Source organism: Triticum dicoccoides, chromosome 3A, assembly GCF_002162155.2.
Source record: "Triticum dicoccoides isolate Atlit2015 ecotype Zavitan chromosome 3A, WEW_v2.0, whole genome shotgun sequence".
Classification (NCBI taxonomy): Eukaryota; Viridiplantae; Streptophyta; class Magnoliopsida; order Poales; family Poaceae; genus Triticum; species Triticum dicoccoides.
Window position 1 is genome coordinate 673,550,589 of NC_041384.1, and position 14,755 is coordinate 673,565,343.

The window sequence follows — 14,755 nt, forward strand, 5'->3', positions numbered from 1 at the left end:
TGTCGGTGGAGCACTCTTATGTTTGAAAACTCTTGCGTTACGCTCGTTCCAAATTGTCCATGTCACGAGCATGGTGAGGGATGCCTTGGTTTGTCGGTTTGGCGTGCCGTCGGCGCAAGTACTCGCCCACCAATCTTTAACCGAGTCAAAGAAGGGTCAAGCGGAAGTGTCTAGCCCGAAAATGAGGAATTTCTCGATGACCAATGACCAAAGCCTTCGAGTATAGCGGCATTTGTAGAAGAGGTGAGGTCCGCATTCTTGCACCCTCTTGCAAAAAGGGCAAAGATCACAATTTGGCCACCCACGCTTTGCCAACCTATCGGCGGTCCAAATTCTATCTTGGAGCGCCAACCAAGCAAAGAATTTGATTTTTGAAGGTGCCCAAGCCTTCCAAACCATCTTATCCATGGGTGAGAGGACCATCCCTAGGTATTGCGCCTTGTATGCAGAAGCCGCCGAGTATTGCCCACTTGTCGTATGTTTCTAAAGGATGTCGTCCTCGGTGAGGTCGTCGAGATGGACCTCAAGGAGGAGCATCCAAAGAGCGAAGAACTGTGTGACGTGCTCAACAGAAACAACGGTGGGGGGTTTGATCTTGAGTATCCACGCATTGTGCTTGAGCGCCTCCCGCACCTTCCAATTTTTTCTTTTGAAGGCCTCATAGATGAGCGGAGCAATGTCCTTAGGCTTGCGTCCAAGAAGCCAAGGAGAGTCCCAGAAGTGGGTCTTCGCGCCGTTACCAACGATGATGGTGGTGGAAGCATAGAAAAAGTTGAGGTCCTCCTCGTCGCATGGGTTTCCTATCCCCACCCACATCTTGGTGGCATCCTTCCATTCATACCACAGCCACCGCAACCTGAGAGCCCGAGTGAACTTGTCGGTGTTGAGAACCATCGATCGTTCATGGCGTTGTCACTGCCGGCATTCGCGGTGCGTCAAGGCGAGCCGGTGCTGGTGGTGCCATCGGCGCCGACGCCGCGGGAGGTGAAGCCGCTGTCGGACATCGACGACGCGGAGGGCATGCGGTTCTACAGCTCGGGCATCCACCTGTACCGCGGCAACCTGTCCAGGCAGGGGCAGGATCCCGCCAGGGTCGTGCGGGAGGCGCTGGCCAGGGCCGTCGTCCACTAGTATCCGGCTACCCGCTCGATGGCCGTCTGCGCGTGGAGGCCGGGAGGAAGCTCGTCGTGGACTGCGGCGAACAGGGCGCCTTGTTCGCGGAGGCAGACGCCGACCTCACGGCGGACGACTTCAGCGACCTCCAAAGCCCCCCATTCCCTTGCTTCCAGCAGTTCGTCTTGGAGGGCATCGCCAAGGCAGGCGTAGAGCCGGTCATTGACCGCCCCTTGCTCTATTTTCAGGTGCGCACCGTGAATCTGTGATCGTTTTTCTCTAGAAAAAATATGTGATCGTCTAAAGTCTGAACTACTAGCGTCAACGGGCAGTGGCACGTGTCAGAAGCTATATAAAGTCGTAGCTAGCTACAATTTATTTTCGGTTGTGGCTAGATCCCACTCGACTGAGATTTAACCAAATCTCAATCAAATGACATAGTAGTATATAAAAGAAATGACATAGTATATAAAAGAAAAAAAACTGAAAAAAATTGATTTGTACGAATCTCGATGCGAGATCAAAAAAATATAGCATCGACTGAGACACAACGAAGTCTCGGTCTGTTAATATCGTTACGTGCAGGTGGCGAGGCTCAAGTGTGGAGGCTGCATATTTGGGCATCGTGCCACTGGGCATCATGCCACTGTCGGTTACGCGGCCGACGAGGAGGTGCGCCTGTCTTTCATCATCAACTTTCGGTCTTTCGCGGTCACGCCAGCACCCCTCCCCCGGAAGGCTTCTACGGGCGTTCGCGTACTCGGCCGCGGCGACCACCACCGGGGAGCTCTGCGGCGGGGGGCTCAGGCACACGCTCGAGCTGGTGAAGAAGGCCAAGGCGGCGGTGACATACGACTACCTGTTGTTGGTGGCGAACCTGATGGTGCTCACCGGGCGGCCGCTGTTCGCGTTGTCGCAGACGTACATCGTGTCATGGACGTGAGCCACGCTGGGTTCAAGGGCGTGGACTTCGGGTGGGGGAAGTTGTGGGAAAAGGCATTTACATTCGCGTTCCGTTCACAGCGTGTATCTTTACCGGCCAAATTTATCCATGATGCGTGTGAGAAAACGAAGAAGAGCCTCGCTATGTCCCGGTCTAGTCTTGTCCAGTAGTAGGTGACGTTATTGCTAGATTCACTTTACCCCTCTGGCTGTGGAATTAATTCCTGCGATTATCTCTTTAGTTTATGTTGTTGAAAGTAATTTAAGCATCACAAAATTAAGATATCATGTTATTGAAATTGTTCTCAACGAATGTTCTTTAAATAGTTTTAAATAGAACCAAACTTTATCCAATAAAAAAATAGAACCTAACTTTGTTAAACTGGTATCTGAACTTTGCCATGACAAATAGAAGAACTTTTGGAAAACTCTGGCATAGCTCGCAATTTTTGAAAAAGAGGTAGAGAAATGTTTTAACCTTATTTTTGAAACTTTGTCGCCAAAACTCAAAGAACTTCTCATTTTTATTGGTTGTTTCAAAAGTCCTTCTGATTTTTATGGCAAAGTTCAGGCACATCCTTCATAAAGTCCGATAGAGCCTTCATAAAAATTGCACGCGCGTGAATTTTTTAGTGAAGTTGTGGGTTAACATGTAATAATCCCACAATAACTAGTGGCATTATCCTGCAAAAAGAAGTAACTAGCGACGTTAATTATCCACGCCATATATAATTATGAGGTTGGCCTGCCACTAAAAGGAAAAGTGCATAGAGAATGCACAGAACCTAGCTAGAGAAACGAATCTACTAGCCCGTGGCTGGTGCATGGCTAACATAATGTTGGGCCTAATTGATTGGACAACATGCATGATGACAGGCTCGGATTCGCGTTGCATACGGAACGCGAACGTAAAAACCCGCAATGGGGAGGCGAAGGGCTGGTCCCCGGCATTGCCAATTACTTCTTGGGGTCGAAGAACGGCAATGGGAAGGAGGGCACCGTGGTGCCCATCTGCCTGCCCAAGGACGACATGGAAAAGTTCCAGCTCGAGCTGGCAGGCCTAACCGCCGAGCTCTAACGGTTATTGGGGTCAAGTACATTTTTTAAAATGTTATAAATGTTCACATAATTAAAAAAAATGCGTACCATTCAACAAAATATGCATTACATTTCAAAAAATGTTCGCGTGTTTCAAAAAAATGTTTGTGACATATAATAAAAATTATACAATGTAAAACATACAAAAGATGTTCAAAGTGTGACCAGTGAGTCAGGAGAGGTGTTCGGCTATTTCGCAAAAAAAAGGAGAGGTGTTCGGTTACACAAGCCTGAAGTTGTAACTGAAAAGGCAAGTCTGAACTGAGGAATGAAACCCTGAATTCTCCTCCACTCTCCTCTCGTCTTCTCTTCTGCTTCTTCCTCAGGTCAGGCGACTGGAGCAAGACCTCACGTCGGCTATCATATACCAGCAAGGGGGGAGGTTACACCGCGGCGTAGCAGCATTGCGTAAGCACCCAGTGTGCGTTGCCGCTGCTTACCAGCACGCTGAGGTGTTCCATGAGGTATCCTGCCATCATGGAAATGCGGCCATGCTTTGGTACCTTCCTCGGGCAAATCTGGACTTTGAGTTCGTGCGGCATTCCTTTTCCTTTGCAGAATCCCTCCGTGCTGAGACCGCTCCCTCGATCCCGTGAGAGAGCAGTGGTGGCGCTGCAAATTACACTGTACATGTTCAGTATGCAGAAGAGCTTCCCGGTTGATACTGAGCAGTTTCTGAGGTTTCCTTTTGCTGCCTCTGAAACACACTGCAAGCATGGCTTGTCTGCTCAGGCAATTGCATCTGCGCCGTACTGAGAACCTCGGTGACATGATCCTCACTGTGTTGCAAAATTGTCGCTTCGAGATCTGTGACGATACACTCCGAGTCTCCGATGCTGCAGGCCAGCTTTGGACAGACGGACTTCCATCTCAAAAGAACTGTAGTCTACACCAGCAGCCGTGTCAATACCACCTAGGAGTATGATCCAACACCTAGTCAATATCTCAATACATTTAGTACAAAGTCAGTGCCTTGTTCGGTTCTTGTGATTGGTCGGCCGCTAGCTCCTTGAAAGCACCAATCGAAGGTAACACTGAACCTGGTATCTGACTGTAAAAGCCAAGCCAGGTTCAGTGTTACCAATCGAAGATAACGTGATTGGCAGTTCTCAAACAATGTAGTGCATCATCAAATGTGCATTGCCTGACATCACCTGTCGCCGGAACACATTCCCATCTGCAGGCTGGAATTAATGTGGTTGCCGCATGCATCATCTTGGACGATAACCATCACCTGGCCCTTCCTAGTTTTTATCGAAGATAACGCTCCCAGATGATTCCTTCTACAGATGGAATGATTCTGTACCTGGGGAGAGACTGGTGGAGGTATCATCTGCCTCGAGTCTTCAGATGCAATCACACAACCAATATATACTTAAAAAAGGAAGAGAGGACACTAGATTTATAAGTATATCGGAAGATTATTGGTTGGTTAATTGGCGTGTCTTGTTGCAAACGAATTCTAGCATCTCATAGTATCAACATGTAAAAATTTGCTTAGTAAAAGCTGATAGAAGAGAACGACATACCTAGGAAAAATCGGGTTGACTGTAAAAACTATGTCGGGTTGACTGTTAAAACTATGTCGCGTGCTGTAAAAACAATGTGTTACATGTTGCCAGGAAGCTAGTACCTTGTCTGTCTTTGTCTTCTCGAAGAAGCACCGGCTCCCCTATCCTTGGTCTCGATCTTGGAATGCCCCCACTCAGAAAGTACCGAGAACGTTTCTTTGTGTTTTGTTGCCTGGAGCGGCACACACTCCCCGCTCCTTCCAGAAGAATATGGCAGCAAATTCACCTGAAAGAAATATGGTCCGCAAACAAATTGTTGTAGCGGTTATTGGTAGCTGGCCTTGTCTGCTTGTTCATCTCCATCGTTTTCGCTGTCACATTCTTATTCAGGAGGGAATGACATATATTTCATAAAGATAACAGGAAAGGATGTCTTTAGGAAATAGCTCCAAGCAAGAAAGTACAAGTAGAGCCAACATAGCACATGAGGCAGCAAAGTTGTGTTCATCGTATGATTAATACAGTAACAAAGTAAAGACGAATGAAGATACCATGCCTTCGATGCATTTACTAGTGGATGATTGGATGGAAGTGTGAAGCAAATATATAGGGGAGACGGCATTTCTATTTTGACATCCCGAAGTCCCAAGACTGAAACCTTATTCGTGTCACACAGATATAAGTTCTTAAATATGTACGTTAAAGATATAAATAGCACCTCCATAGCAAAAATATGTCTTTAATTATACAGGGACAAACACAAGGGGCAGCAACATAGGTACAATATACAAAGCCTCTACTTGCACTGTGGTTTTCATCCACTTCCGCTCACAGACAGAAATTAAACTGCTACTTCATCCTTCAAACAATTCACTAATTTTGGTTTTCCACTCCGATTCAAATTCCCTCGCATTTTGTTCTGCAGACTGTCTCTGACTTGCCAAGTGTCCATGGTACGCTCGACTAACAAACTCAAGGATCTTTACACGAAGCTCATCTCGAAGAGTTGGACTAGGTACCTTCAAGCAAATCTGGCTACTGCAAGCTTCATTGAAAGACGAAGCAAAACTCTGCAAGGGAGTCATTGGCGGAGCCGTGTACCAGAAGTTGAGCAAGTTTATCCTTGCCTTTTTAGTGGGAGGCATGCTTTTTGCAACCTCCAAGGTGGACGTAACAGGTCCCCATGATGCAGATAGGTAACTCTTTATGTACCCCTTGATCAAGGATCGGCGTTTCTCAAACCACTTGGCTTTTACAGTCAGCTGTACGTCTGATTGCTTGACTTCTTGAAGTATGAAATGTATGTTGTTCATCAAGAAAATGAACTGGAGTCCTTTAGAAGCAGCACATTGCTTTGAATGTTTATCAATTACTGATTCTAGATCAGTAATGAGCCCAGACACTAGACCACTTGTCAAACTCATTCCCTCAACTTTCAACAGACTGTCAGTGTAATCATGAGATAGAATCCTATCAAGTGAACCTTTATGCTTCACTAGGAGCATGATGTATCTCATGAGGTACCCACATATCGGCAGGATATCTCCATCCTGCACTACTTTTGGTGAGTTGTATGTATGAATTAAGCCTTTAAGTTCTTTAAGTATTCCCCTTACAGAGTCCTCCAGTTCTTGAAGAACATCTCTGATGGATTTTGTAGAGAAGACTTTCCTGAGAGTGGGGGCAGCATCTATGAGTGCTGTGTGCATGTTCAGTACACAGAATAGCTTCTCTGGTGACTTCCGCACCTCATGGTCAGATACAATTGAAGCAACAGTGAACAGACGCTTAATAGGTTTTTTCACTGCTTCTGAAAGGTCATCATGTGTAAATCCGTTGCGTGCATGATGATTCTGCATGAGGAGCTGCATCTGCAATGTCTTGAGAACACTGACAATATACTCCAACACTGCAGGCCAGCTCTTGATGGATTTCCAATGTTCCTCCCCTAAATGTTGGGGATCTACTCCAATGAGTGAGTCAAAGCCACCAATTAACTGGCACCCAGTGAAGATATCACAGTATTTGATGTTGAATGCCTGGTACAAGTCCCTTGAGTGCTCAGCTAAAATTTGCTGCTTTACTAGCTCCTTAAAAGTGTCAAATGACTTGAGACCAATTATAGTGTTGAACCTACAATCATGGTATATATAGGTTGAATTCATCACTAAGGAAGGGTCATCAAGATGCTCCGTGTCAAAGGTGTCGGCGGTGCTTCGAGAGTTGAAGAAAGAAGAGGATTTCGTGGTGTTACTATTACTGCCTGAGAAGTGGCAACCTACCAAAGAAGGCATGCCAATTTTCCTATCTGTGTGCTGATGCCTGTAAATAAACGAGAGGCTAAGATAAATGTTGATGAACAGATCATAGAAGCTAGCAAGATTGTCATGTCAGGGTAACAATAAATTTTATGTTTTATTAGGGAACTGTAATAAAATCGTTTACTCTGGCAGGAAAAAAAAGTACAGTCAATCATGTTCCCTTAAAACCGAGAAAAGGGGATATGCTGGAAAAAAATGCCACGTGATAAAACAATGGACTTCAAATGAATGCTTGTGTCTCCTTTTATGTATTAAAAAAACTTATCATTTTGTGATTGATTACTGGAACTGCACTTAGTTTTTTTTTCTATTAATAGGCAGGATATATGCCGGCAAGGGAAATTTATAAAAGCTTGAAGTGGTACCAAAAGGGAAGGAGGTGAGTTTGTTTTGTCGATTTTCATAGATGCCTAACAGTTCAACTGTGTTCTAACCTCCCACCTAGCAGTATCATCTACCACGGTGTTTTGACCTGGCTTGGTCTTCTGCATTGCACGTCAGGCCTTCACCAAAATGAGCAGGAGGGGCTTCGACACGACGACTATTTTGGTGCCTTGGTTCATCTGGAAGGACTGTAACAACAGGGTTTTCAACAATGAGCCCATGTTGGTAGAGCAGCTCATCGACAGAGACAAGGATGAATACAAGCTCTGGTACATGGTGGGAGAAAAGGGTCTGTTGCGAGTTTTGGCTTAGCCTTGTACAGTTTTTATTTTATTTCGGTACAGTTTCTGTTTCTTTAGTCGTATCGTTCCTTTGAGTGCTTGGCCATTCTTGGTTGTTCCGACTCGTTTACTATCTTAATGCATTGACATGCAGTTCCTCTTCATGGTCTAAAATATAAACCCCAAAAGAACATGCAAGGTTGATTAAGGATTTGTTCAGTACCTGCTGGCAACGAGAACTCCCTCATGAAGATACAGAATATTGCACAAACAGTCGGCTTGTTTTTCCAAAGCATCTGCTGTCTTGCTCTTCCAGCCATGTTTTCTATATCAAAACCCAGAGGTCACATGAAATACATTAGAAAGTTGGGGCGATATAATACTGCGCCAGGCTGCTACCAGCACCCAGGAAACATATGTAAGTAGTAATATACCTTCTTTTGACACCCATAACGAGTGTAGTAACCTTCTGGTCTTTGACTGCCTCCCCAAGTCCAGCGATCACATCATCTTTGTCAATTATGAGTATCTCTGCTTGGACCTAGAAGAAATGCGCAATATCAGTGCCCTGCTCTTTCCTTAAAAAAAATGCATTGTATATGAAAGAACACAGCCACGGACTAATCATTTCAGTTTCAGCATTCACCTTACACATTTGCAAGTACTCCTTTAAGTTCTTCTCAATCACGTTTTTCTCACTTATCCTGTGCGCGCTAACATGATCTTCTGTCAACTTGCTTGCTGCCACTGAAGCTCCCAATACAGCTGAAACAAACAGCTACAAAATGTTAAGAGGTGAAAAATATCTGTAAATTTTCTCCAAGCAGCATGACAACTTGTGATTCATTAGAATCAAGGGGTTACATAACATCAGACAAACTAGAAGCAGACAAAAAAGAGAATTCTTACTTGGGGTAGTTGGCCTGTGGATGTGGACAAGAACTAACAACATATGTGGTGGGATGAAGTGCAAAGCCCATCGGAGAGTAAGCCGACACTGCGTAACATCATCCCCCACTGCCAGGTGTACCTTCTCACTTGCAGGTCGAGGTACAGTTGCCAGATCCATGAGCGCTGCTGTCCTTTATTTCCTTTAGTGCATTAATTAACAACATTCATGCACATGTTAGCTCCACCTGTACTTAGAATCCCCAGATGGTCTGTGTTCTGTGGTTTATTGTCTGCACAGATGCGCAATGCCCTCTGTTAATGGTAGATTATTGTTTTAAAGATGGAGTTAAGTTTCTCTTAGGTCGCTAGGAAACAAAGAATAACTCCAAACCACAATGGGCTTATCTGGACAGCATATTCTGATTTTGAAGGAATGATTCTATGAAGGAGTGTAGGGCAAGTTTCTGTCAGCTTCAAGGAAATTTCCGAATCTGAATGGGACAATAAGGAGAGGTAAAACCAAAGTTCTGATGCTCAACGCATCATATCTGTCTAGTTCTGTACGTCGGGTACAATGATCATCCTTGTTAACACAGACAGAACGGCATATTCACACACACTTTTAGTTGCTACTAGCTCCATTCCAAAATGGATGATGCTTTAGATGTGCAGTCAAACTTCTCTATCTTTGAAAAGTAATAATTAGTAACACAATTTTAGTTGGTTATGTTGAAATTGTACTCATTAGGTTTGTCGTGCATAGGTTTCATAATATTTCCCGACTCCTTTACACACCGTATTCATATAAAACTAACAGTAAAAAATTTGAATTAAAACCACGACAAGTAATTTGGAATGGAGGGAGTAGTTTGGAACGGAAAAAGTACAATTAAGTACAAATTTGATTTATATGGCAACCAGATACCCCTAATTCTTTCCCACAAAACAAAAAGATACCCCTGATTCTTTCCCCGTGATTCCCCTATTTCACTCCCCCAATGGAGTTGAATCACACCTTATGGTCCTGAAATGGACAAATATTTTGGTGAAGGCCCACATTACAAAAACGTCTCATGTCAAGTAAAGAATGGCAACTCCTACTATATGGCACACGATAATGAGGAAACAAGGATTTCAGTACAACTTGTAGTATGCCAGCAATTTATGTACAACATACACATTATTTCAATTTCAACCATTTATATGTATGGTGTTGATGTTTACTATCGGAAACAACTACACAATTTACAGGGAGCACTAATCCATTTATCCTGTTCATATGGCAGCATTTACATTGCAGTAACTAGTTAGTGTCTCACAAAACCTGTGGTATGCTCTCTCTTGAAACACTTGCATTAACACTTGATCTTCACCTTTCTGGGATTATACCTTCCGAGAGTCATACATCTTAGAGATTAACTGAAATGCCAAAGCAAAGCAAAGCAACTTCATGGGTAAGTGAAGTGACAGATGGAGACTCCATATGCTGGCAAGCAATGCAGTCAAATTAGGTTTTTAAACTATGACCACAAGAGCTTCTACTCCATAAGTTCCAGCGGATTTAGCTTGCGGTACATAAGTAGGCCATGCCTTCAAATGATCAACCGCATTTGCATTGGCCAGTAGATAGTGGTTGCTTCTTCACAAAGCTTTGGAGTTCCCAAGAATCTCATCAAGACATTCCAATTCTATTTGTAGGTATGCTTTCAAGTGTACGTAGAGTGCTAGCTTCATGTATGAAATCCAGATATTGGCTCCATAACGACACACAAACTATCGGCAGAAACCTAGCAGAGGTGAGCAGAAGATGAACTATGAGGAACACCATGGTCCAGAATCCAAATCCTAAAAATAAAAATTGATGATGGTGATAAACCATGAACCAAGGTATGAAATACTTAAGTAACATTTTAACCAATTGCATTGCCAAATGGAACCAAAAAAATGACAAATTCAAATTTCCCCCTCAATGCAACTATTATCATACTATTCTGCTACCAATGTAATGGAAGCTAGAGATGGGATGTAGTTGAATGAAAAATGGAACCAAGAGGGACTTCTGCAGAAGCAGTGACTTTTCTTAGTTTTTGGTCATCAAACTAACACAGCAGCTATCGAAGACCAAAGACGGGGATAAACTGGGGCATACTATAATTGGTGCTACCTAGCTTTTGTTGAAGGCACAACACTGCGATGCCAAAAGTTACTAGCTCTTGTTATTGCCTGAGTCTTACCAGTTAAGTAATTTCATCAGCGACTTGCTGTCAATATGTACTAATCTGTTGCAAGACAATAAATCCTCACGGAGGTAAAACAACAATCCTACCAGCTAGTGGACCCTAATTACAAGCAAACTACCCCAAGACAGTAATCCTAGTCGGCAACTAAATTAGTGCAAAATAAAAGAATAGAATAACAAAGATGTGCACTAGACAGTAAAGATTCGAAGTAAACACAGGACGATACGCTAGTGTGTGGAACACTAAATATATTTATTTTTTACAGTGGCCACCACTTAAAGCTCCTAACCATAAAGATATCAAGGGTTATCAGAGTGATCCTCAAGGACCTCTGATTAGTTAACTCTAGCATATAGAATAAATATGTTCATGACTAGTTTAAAGACTAAAATCATAAAACACTGCAAAAAGATCAAGCAATACATCATTGTATTGTAAGAGAACATACCGTGCAACAAACTAACACAAGCCATACAATTAGTATACTGTGATTTGGGAGATAAAGGTAATCTTCTCCCACTCTGGACCTTGCCTCTCAAGTAACCCTTCAGTCAACCTCGAGTCACACCCAACCAAATGAAGAAATTCCAGGGATGGCGGGATACTGCTCGGCAATGACTGAAGCCCTTGGCAGTGTGATATACTCAGTTTATTAAGAGATGTCATTCTCTTCATCTCAGAAGGTAGGGACACTGCTGTGACCATTGGACACCTCTCAATGATCAAACTTTTCAGGAAAATGGAGCTTTCCAAGGTAGCCAAGGAGGAAAGGTTCAGGCAATTCTCAAAGCACAAGTGTTGAAGTGTTGTAAAGTACCTTGAACCAACTGGCAAGACAAATGATTTGATATTCTTGCAGTCAATTATCTCTAAGGAAGCGAGAACAGTTAAGTGTTGCAAACACAAATTAAGCCTTGCATCATCCATGTCGCACTGCCATAACCGTAGTTTTCTTAGTGATGTTAGTAACTTAAATTTTTCGGCAGCCACTGATCCCCAACAACCCCTAATGTTTAGAACCTCGGTAGCTTCAAGGTGTTGCTGATGTAATAAGAACCCTTCACTCAGAATACTCGTGGAAGAATTTTCCAACATGAATTTGCTTGATCTAGATGAACAATGAGGGGACAACTTGAGATGTGAAACTTTACTTCGTTCTACCGTCACTCTTTTTATTGTATAAGGAAGCAAGGGCACTTCATCCAACTTTGGACAGTTTGAAATCTTCAACTTTTGCAGGGAAGGGAGAAATGAGTTACCAGTTTCTCCTGTCCAGCGAACTAAATTCGGCATGTCATCAAATTCAAGATCCTTTAGAGATTGAAATGCCATCAAGCCACCATAGAACGAAGGGCCAATTTCAGCAACAGAATTCATTTCCTTCAGGTGCAACACCCTCAGAGATGGAAGCTGCCCCAAAGGAGGAAGCCACTCCCACCTTCTGCAATTAGCTAGATACAGGCATTTCAGGTGGGACAACGTTTTCAGCTGCAACCACCTCGGCGATGATGCCCCTTTGTACCTTGCAATGTGAAGTTCTTCCAGATTGGGATGAGGTTGTAAGCAGTTCAATACTTCAGCATCTATGTTGGGACCAAAATCTAAATTGGCAACACTCCATTCAAATTTTAAAATGTTCACATGTTGCTTATTTGCCAATTGAGCTTCGCAAGCTTCCTCTTTGCATTGAACATTTTCCAGATTCTTGATGCTAAGAAGCCCATGAAGATCCCTCATATCCTTCAATTCTTCTAAGGTTCGCCCCTTTTCCTTTTTAACATGGAACTCAACAGAACCTTGAAGGTTAACCAGACTACCAATACCTCTTATTGTTGAGATGTATTTTGACTCGATGCCAAGATGTCGCAAGCTGGTCAACTGGTGCATACCCTCAGGAAATCCATCAAGCTGGCACTTCTTTGGAATATCAAAAGTCTGAAGATGCAGTAATCTGCTCACAGATTCAGGTATGGTCTTGATAGTATCAGGAAGTGCTATGTAGCGTAGATGAGTTAGTACGTCAATTGCTTCAGGTAACTTGGATATATCACATCCGGTAAAATCTAACGTGCGCACATTCTTTATCTCAGCGAGAAAACCATCTGGGATAGGACTCGGGGGCATCAAAGGATCTCTAAACACAATCAGTGTCCTTAATCTCTTCAGATAGTTTTGATTTTTTATCTTTCCTAAACAGTTACTTGAAACTGACAAGTGTCTGATGGTTGGCAGTATGTTTTTGGACATGTCACCTTCGACCCTCCCACAATCACCATCAGAAACCATTTGTGCCAAGTCATGAATCAAGTCATGCATGAGATAGAGCCTTTTGTTTCCTTGCTTGACAGTCTGAAAGAATGACCTCAACAAAAGTTGTTTGAAATACTCTTTACCACAATCCTCCATGCTTCTGCCATTTTCCATCTGAATGAAACCCTGTGATATCCACATCCTAACAAGTTTCTTTGGCTCAAACTTCCAGTTCTTCGGAAATATACTGCAATATGCAAAGCAACACTGCAAGTGTGGTGGCAGATGGTAATAGCTTGACAAAAGTGTGGCGACAATGTCACCATGAATATCTGTCTCCAAGATACTGTTCCAATCCCTTGCCCTTCGAGTACCACTAAGCGTCCCGCCAATAACTTTAGCTGCGAGAGGAGATCCTCTTAGCTTCAAAGCAATCTTTCTCCCAATCTCCTTCAACTGAGAATATCCAGAACTCTCCTCACAAACCAACGCGTGCTTCTTGAGCAACAACCAATGCTCTTCGGCACCCAATCCAACCAACATCATTGGGATCCTTACACCTAGCATGTCAGCCACCATCTTCGTGCGTGTAGTCACGACTATTCTGCTACCTTGCTGACCATTCTGCAGAGGTGATAGTAAAGCTTTCCCCTGGTCTACGTTCTGCCAAAGCTCACTCCCGTTGTCATTCCAAACATCATCAAGGATGAGCAAGAACCTCTTCCCTGCAACGGCAGAAACCAGCGACTCCTGCAGATAATTGAGTACACCACGATAGTCCTTCCCCTCTTTGGCCAGCTGCAATATCTCCCTAGTAAGCTCCATCACATGCATACAGCTTGAGACGCACACCCACATCCGGAGATCGAAGTGAGCCTGGATGCTCACATCATTGAAGGCCATCTGCGCCAGCGTCGTCTTGCCGATGCCGCCATCGCCAACAATGGCAACAACCGGGACACCCTGGTTCCCGAGTTGAGCAGGGCCATTGCATCCGACTAACCTTTCCAGCAGATCAGCGAGCTCGCGGCCGCGGCCAAAGAAGGTGCTGTCGACTGGGAGGGCGGAGCTAAAGTTACCAAGCCGCGGAGAGGTAGCCGATTCGTTGCCAAGCCACGAAGAGGCGGGCGCGTCCAGCTTCAGGCCGCGGTGGGCCATCTCTGTGTAGGCCGCGGAGGCGTCGGTGAGATTCTCGAGGACGGAGGGGAGCCGATTGAGGGGCTCGTCGGAGCGGAACAGGCGGCGGCAGATGGAGAGGGAGAAGTCGAGGATGCGGCGGAGCTTATGGCGTGGGGCGGCGAGGGAGTCGGCGAGGCGGCCGTAGTGGATGTCGTCGAGGAGGTCGTCGGCGTCGTGGGCCGCGTCCCTGAGGCGGTGGAGCCAGGCGACGAGGGCGGGGTCGGAGGGGCGGCGCCGGGCGCGCTCGACGTCGGCGGCGTTCACCTGGAGGCGGAGGAGCTCGCCGGAGAGGCGCGCGAGGTCGGCGGGCGCGTCCCCGGATCCTCCCGGGAGGTACCGCGCGAGGTCGTCGGCGAAGGACCTGGCCCGATCGCCCAGGCACTGCAGCAGCGGCGACACCAGCCATCTCGCCGCCGCGCCGGCCGCGGACGGTGGAGCCATGTCGGGGGTCGGGGAGGCTGTGCTTGCCGGTGGTCCCGAAGGTGGGAGTGGCGCGGTGGGAGGGGCGGAGGCACCGCCGCGTCCATGGTGAAGTAGGGGTCCCG

At 45.2% G+C, this 14,755-nt stretch overlaps 2 protein-coding genes and 1 pseudogene across 4 annotated transcripts; 1 reads left to right on the top strand and 2 right to left on the bottom strand.

Moving 5' to 3' along the window:
• The first annotated feature begins 903 nt into the window (after positions 1-903).
• On the top strand, positions 904-3,133 carry LOC119272837 (annotated as a pseudogene).
• A 2,247-nt stretch (positions 3,134-5,380) lies between these two features.
• Positions 5,381-9,305, bottom strand: LOC119272729 (exocyst complex component EXO70A1-like). Its single transcript, XM_037554144.1, has 5 exons — positions 8,560-9,305; positions 8,297-8,415; positions 8,085-8,191; positions 7,874-7,975; positions 5,381-6,986 (listed from the first exon to the last, which is right to left on the bottom strand). Exons 1-5 carry the CDS (start codon positions 8,717-8,719, stop codon positions 5,519-5,521), a joined length of 1,956 nt encoding a protein of 651 aa, XP_037410041.1. The 5' UTR covers positions 8,720-9,305; the 3' UTR covers positions 5,381-5,518.
• A 172-nt stretch (positions 9,306-9,477) lies between these two features.
• Positions 9,478-14,567, bottom strand: LOC119270113 (putative disease resistance protein RGA3). 3 transcript variants are annotated; one of them, XM_037552085.1, is made up of 2 exons: positions 11,230-14,567; positions 9,478-9,960 (listed from the first exon to the last, which is right to left on the bottom strand). In XM_037552085.1, the coding sequence occupies exon 1, from the start codon at positions 14,187-14,189 to the stop codon at positions 11,259-11,261; it is 2,931 nt and encodes a 976-aa protein (XP_037407982.1). In that variant the 5' UTR covers positions 14,190-14,567; the 3' UTR covers positions 9,478-9,960; positions 11,230-11,258. The 3 variants fall into 3 exon arrangements, with proteins under 3 accessions (XP_037407982.1, XP_037407981.1, XP_037407980.1); XM_037552084.1 differs by having other exon boundaries at positions 9,479-10,386; XM_037552083.1 differs by having other exon boundaries at positions 9,480-10,328.
• Between the last annotated feature and the right edge of the window lie 188 nt (positions 14,568-14,755).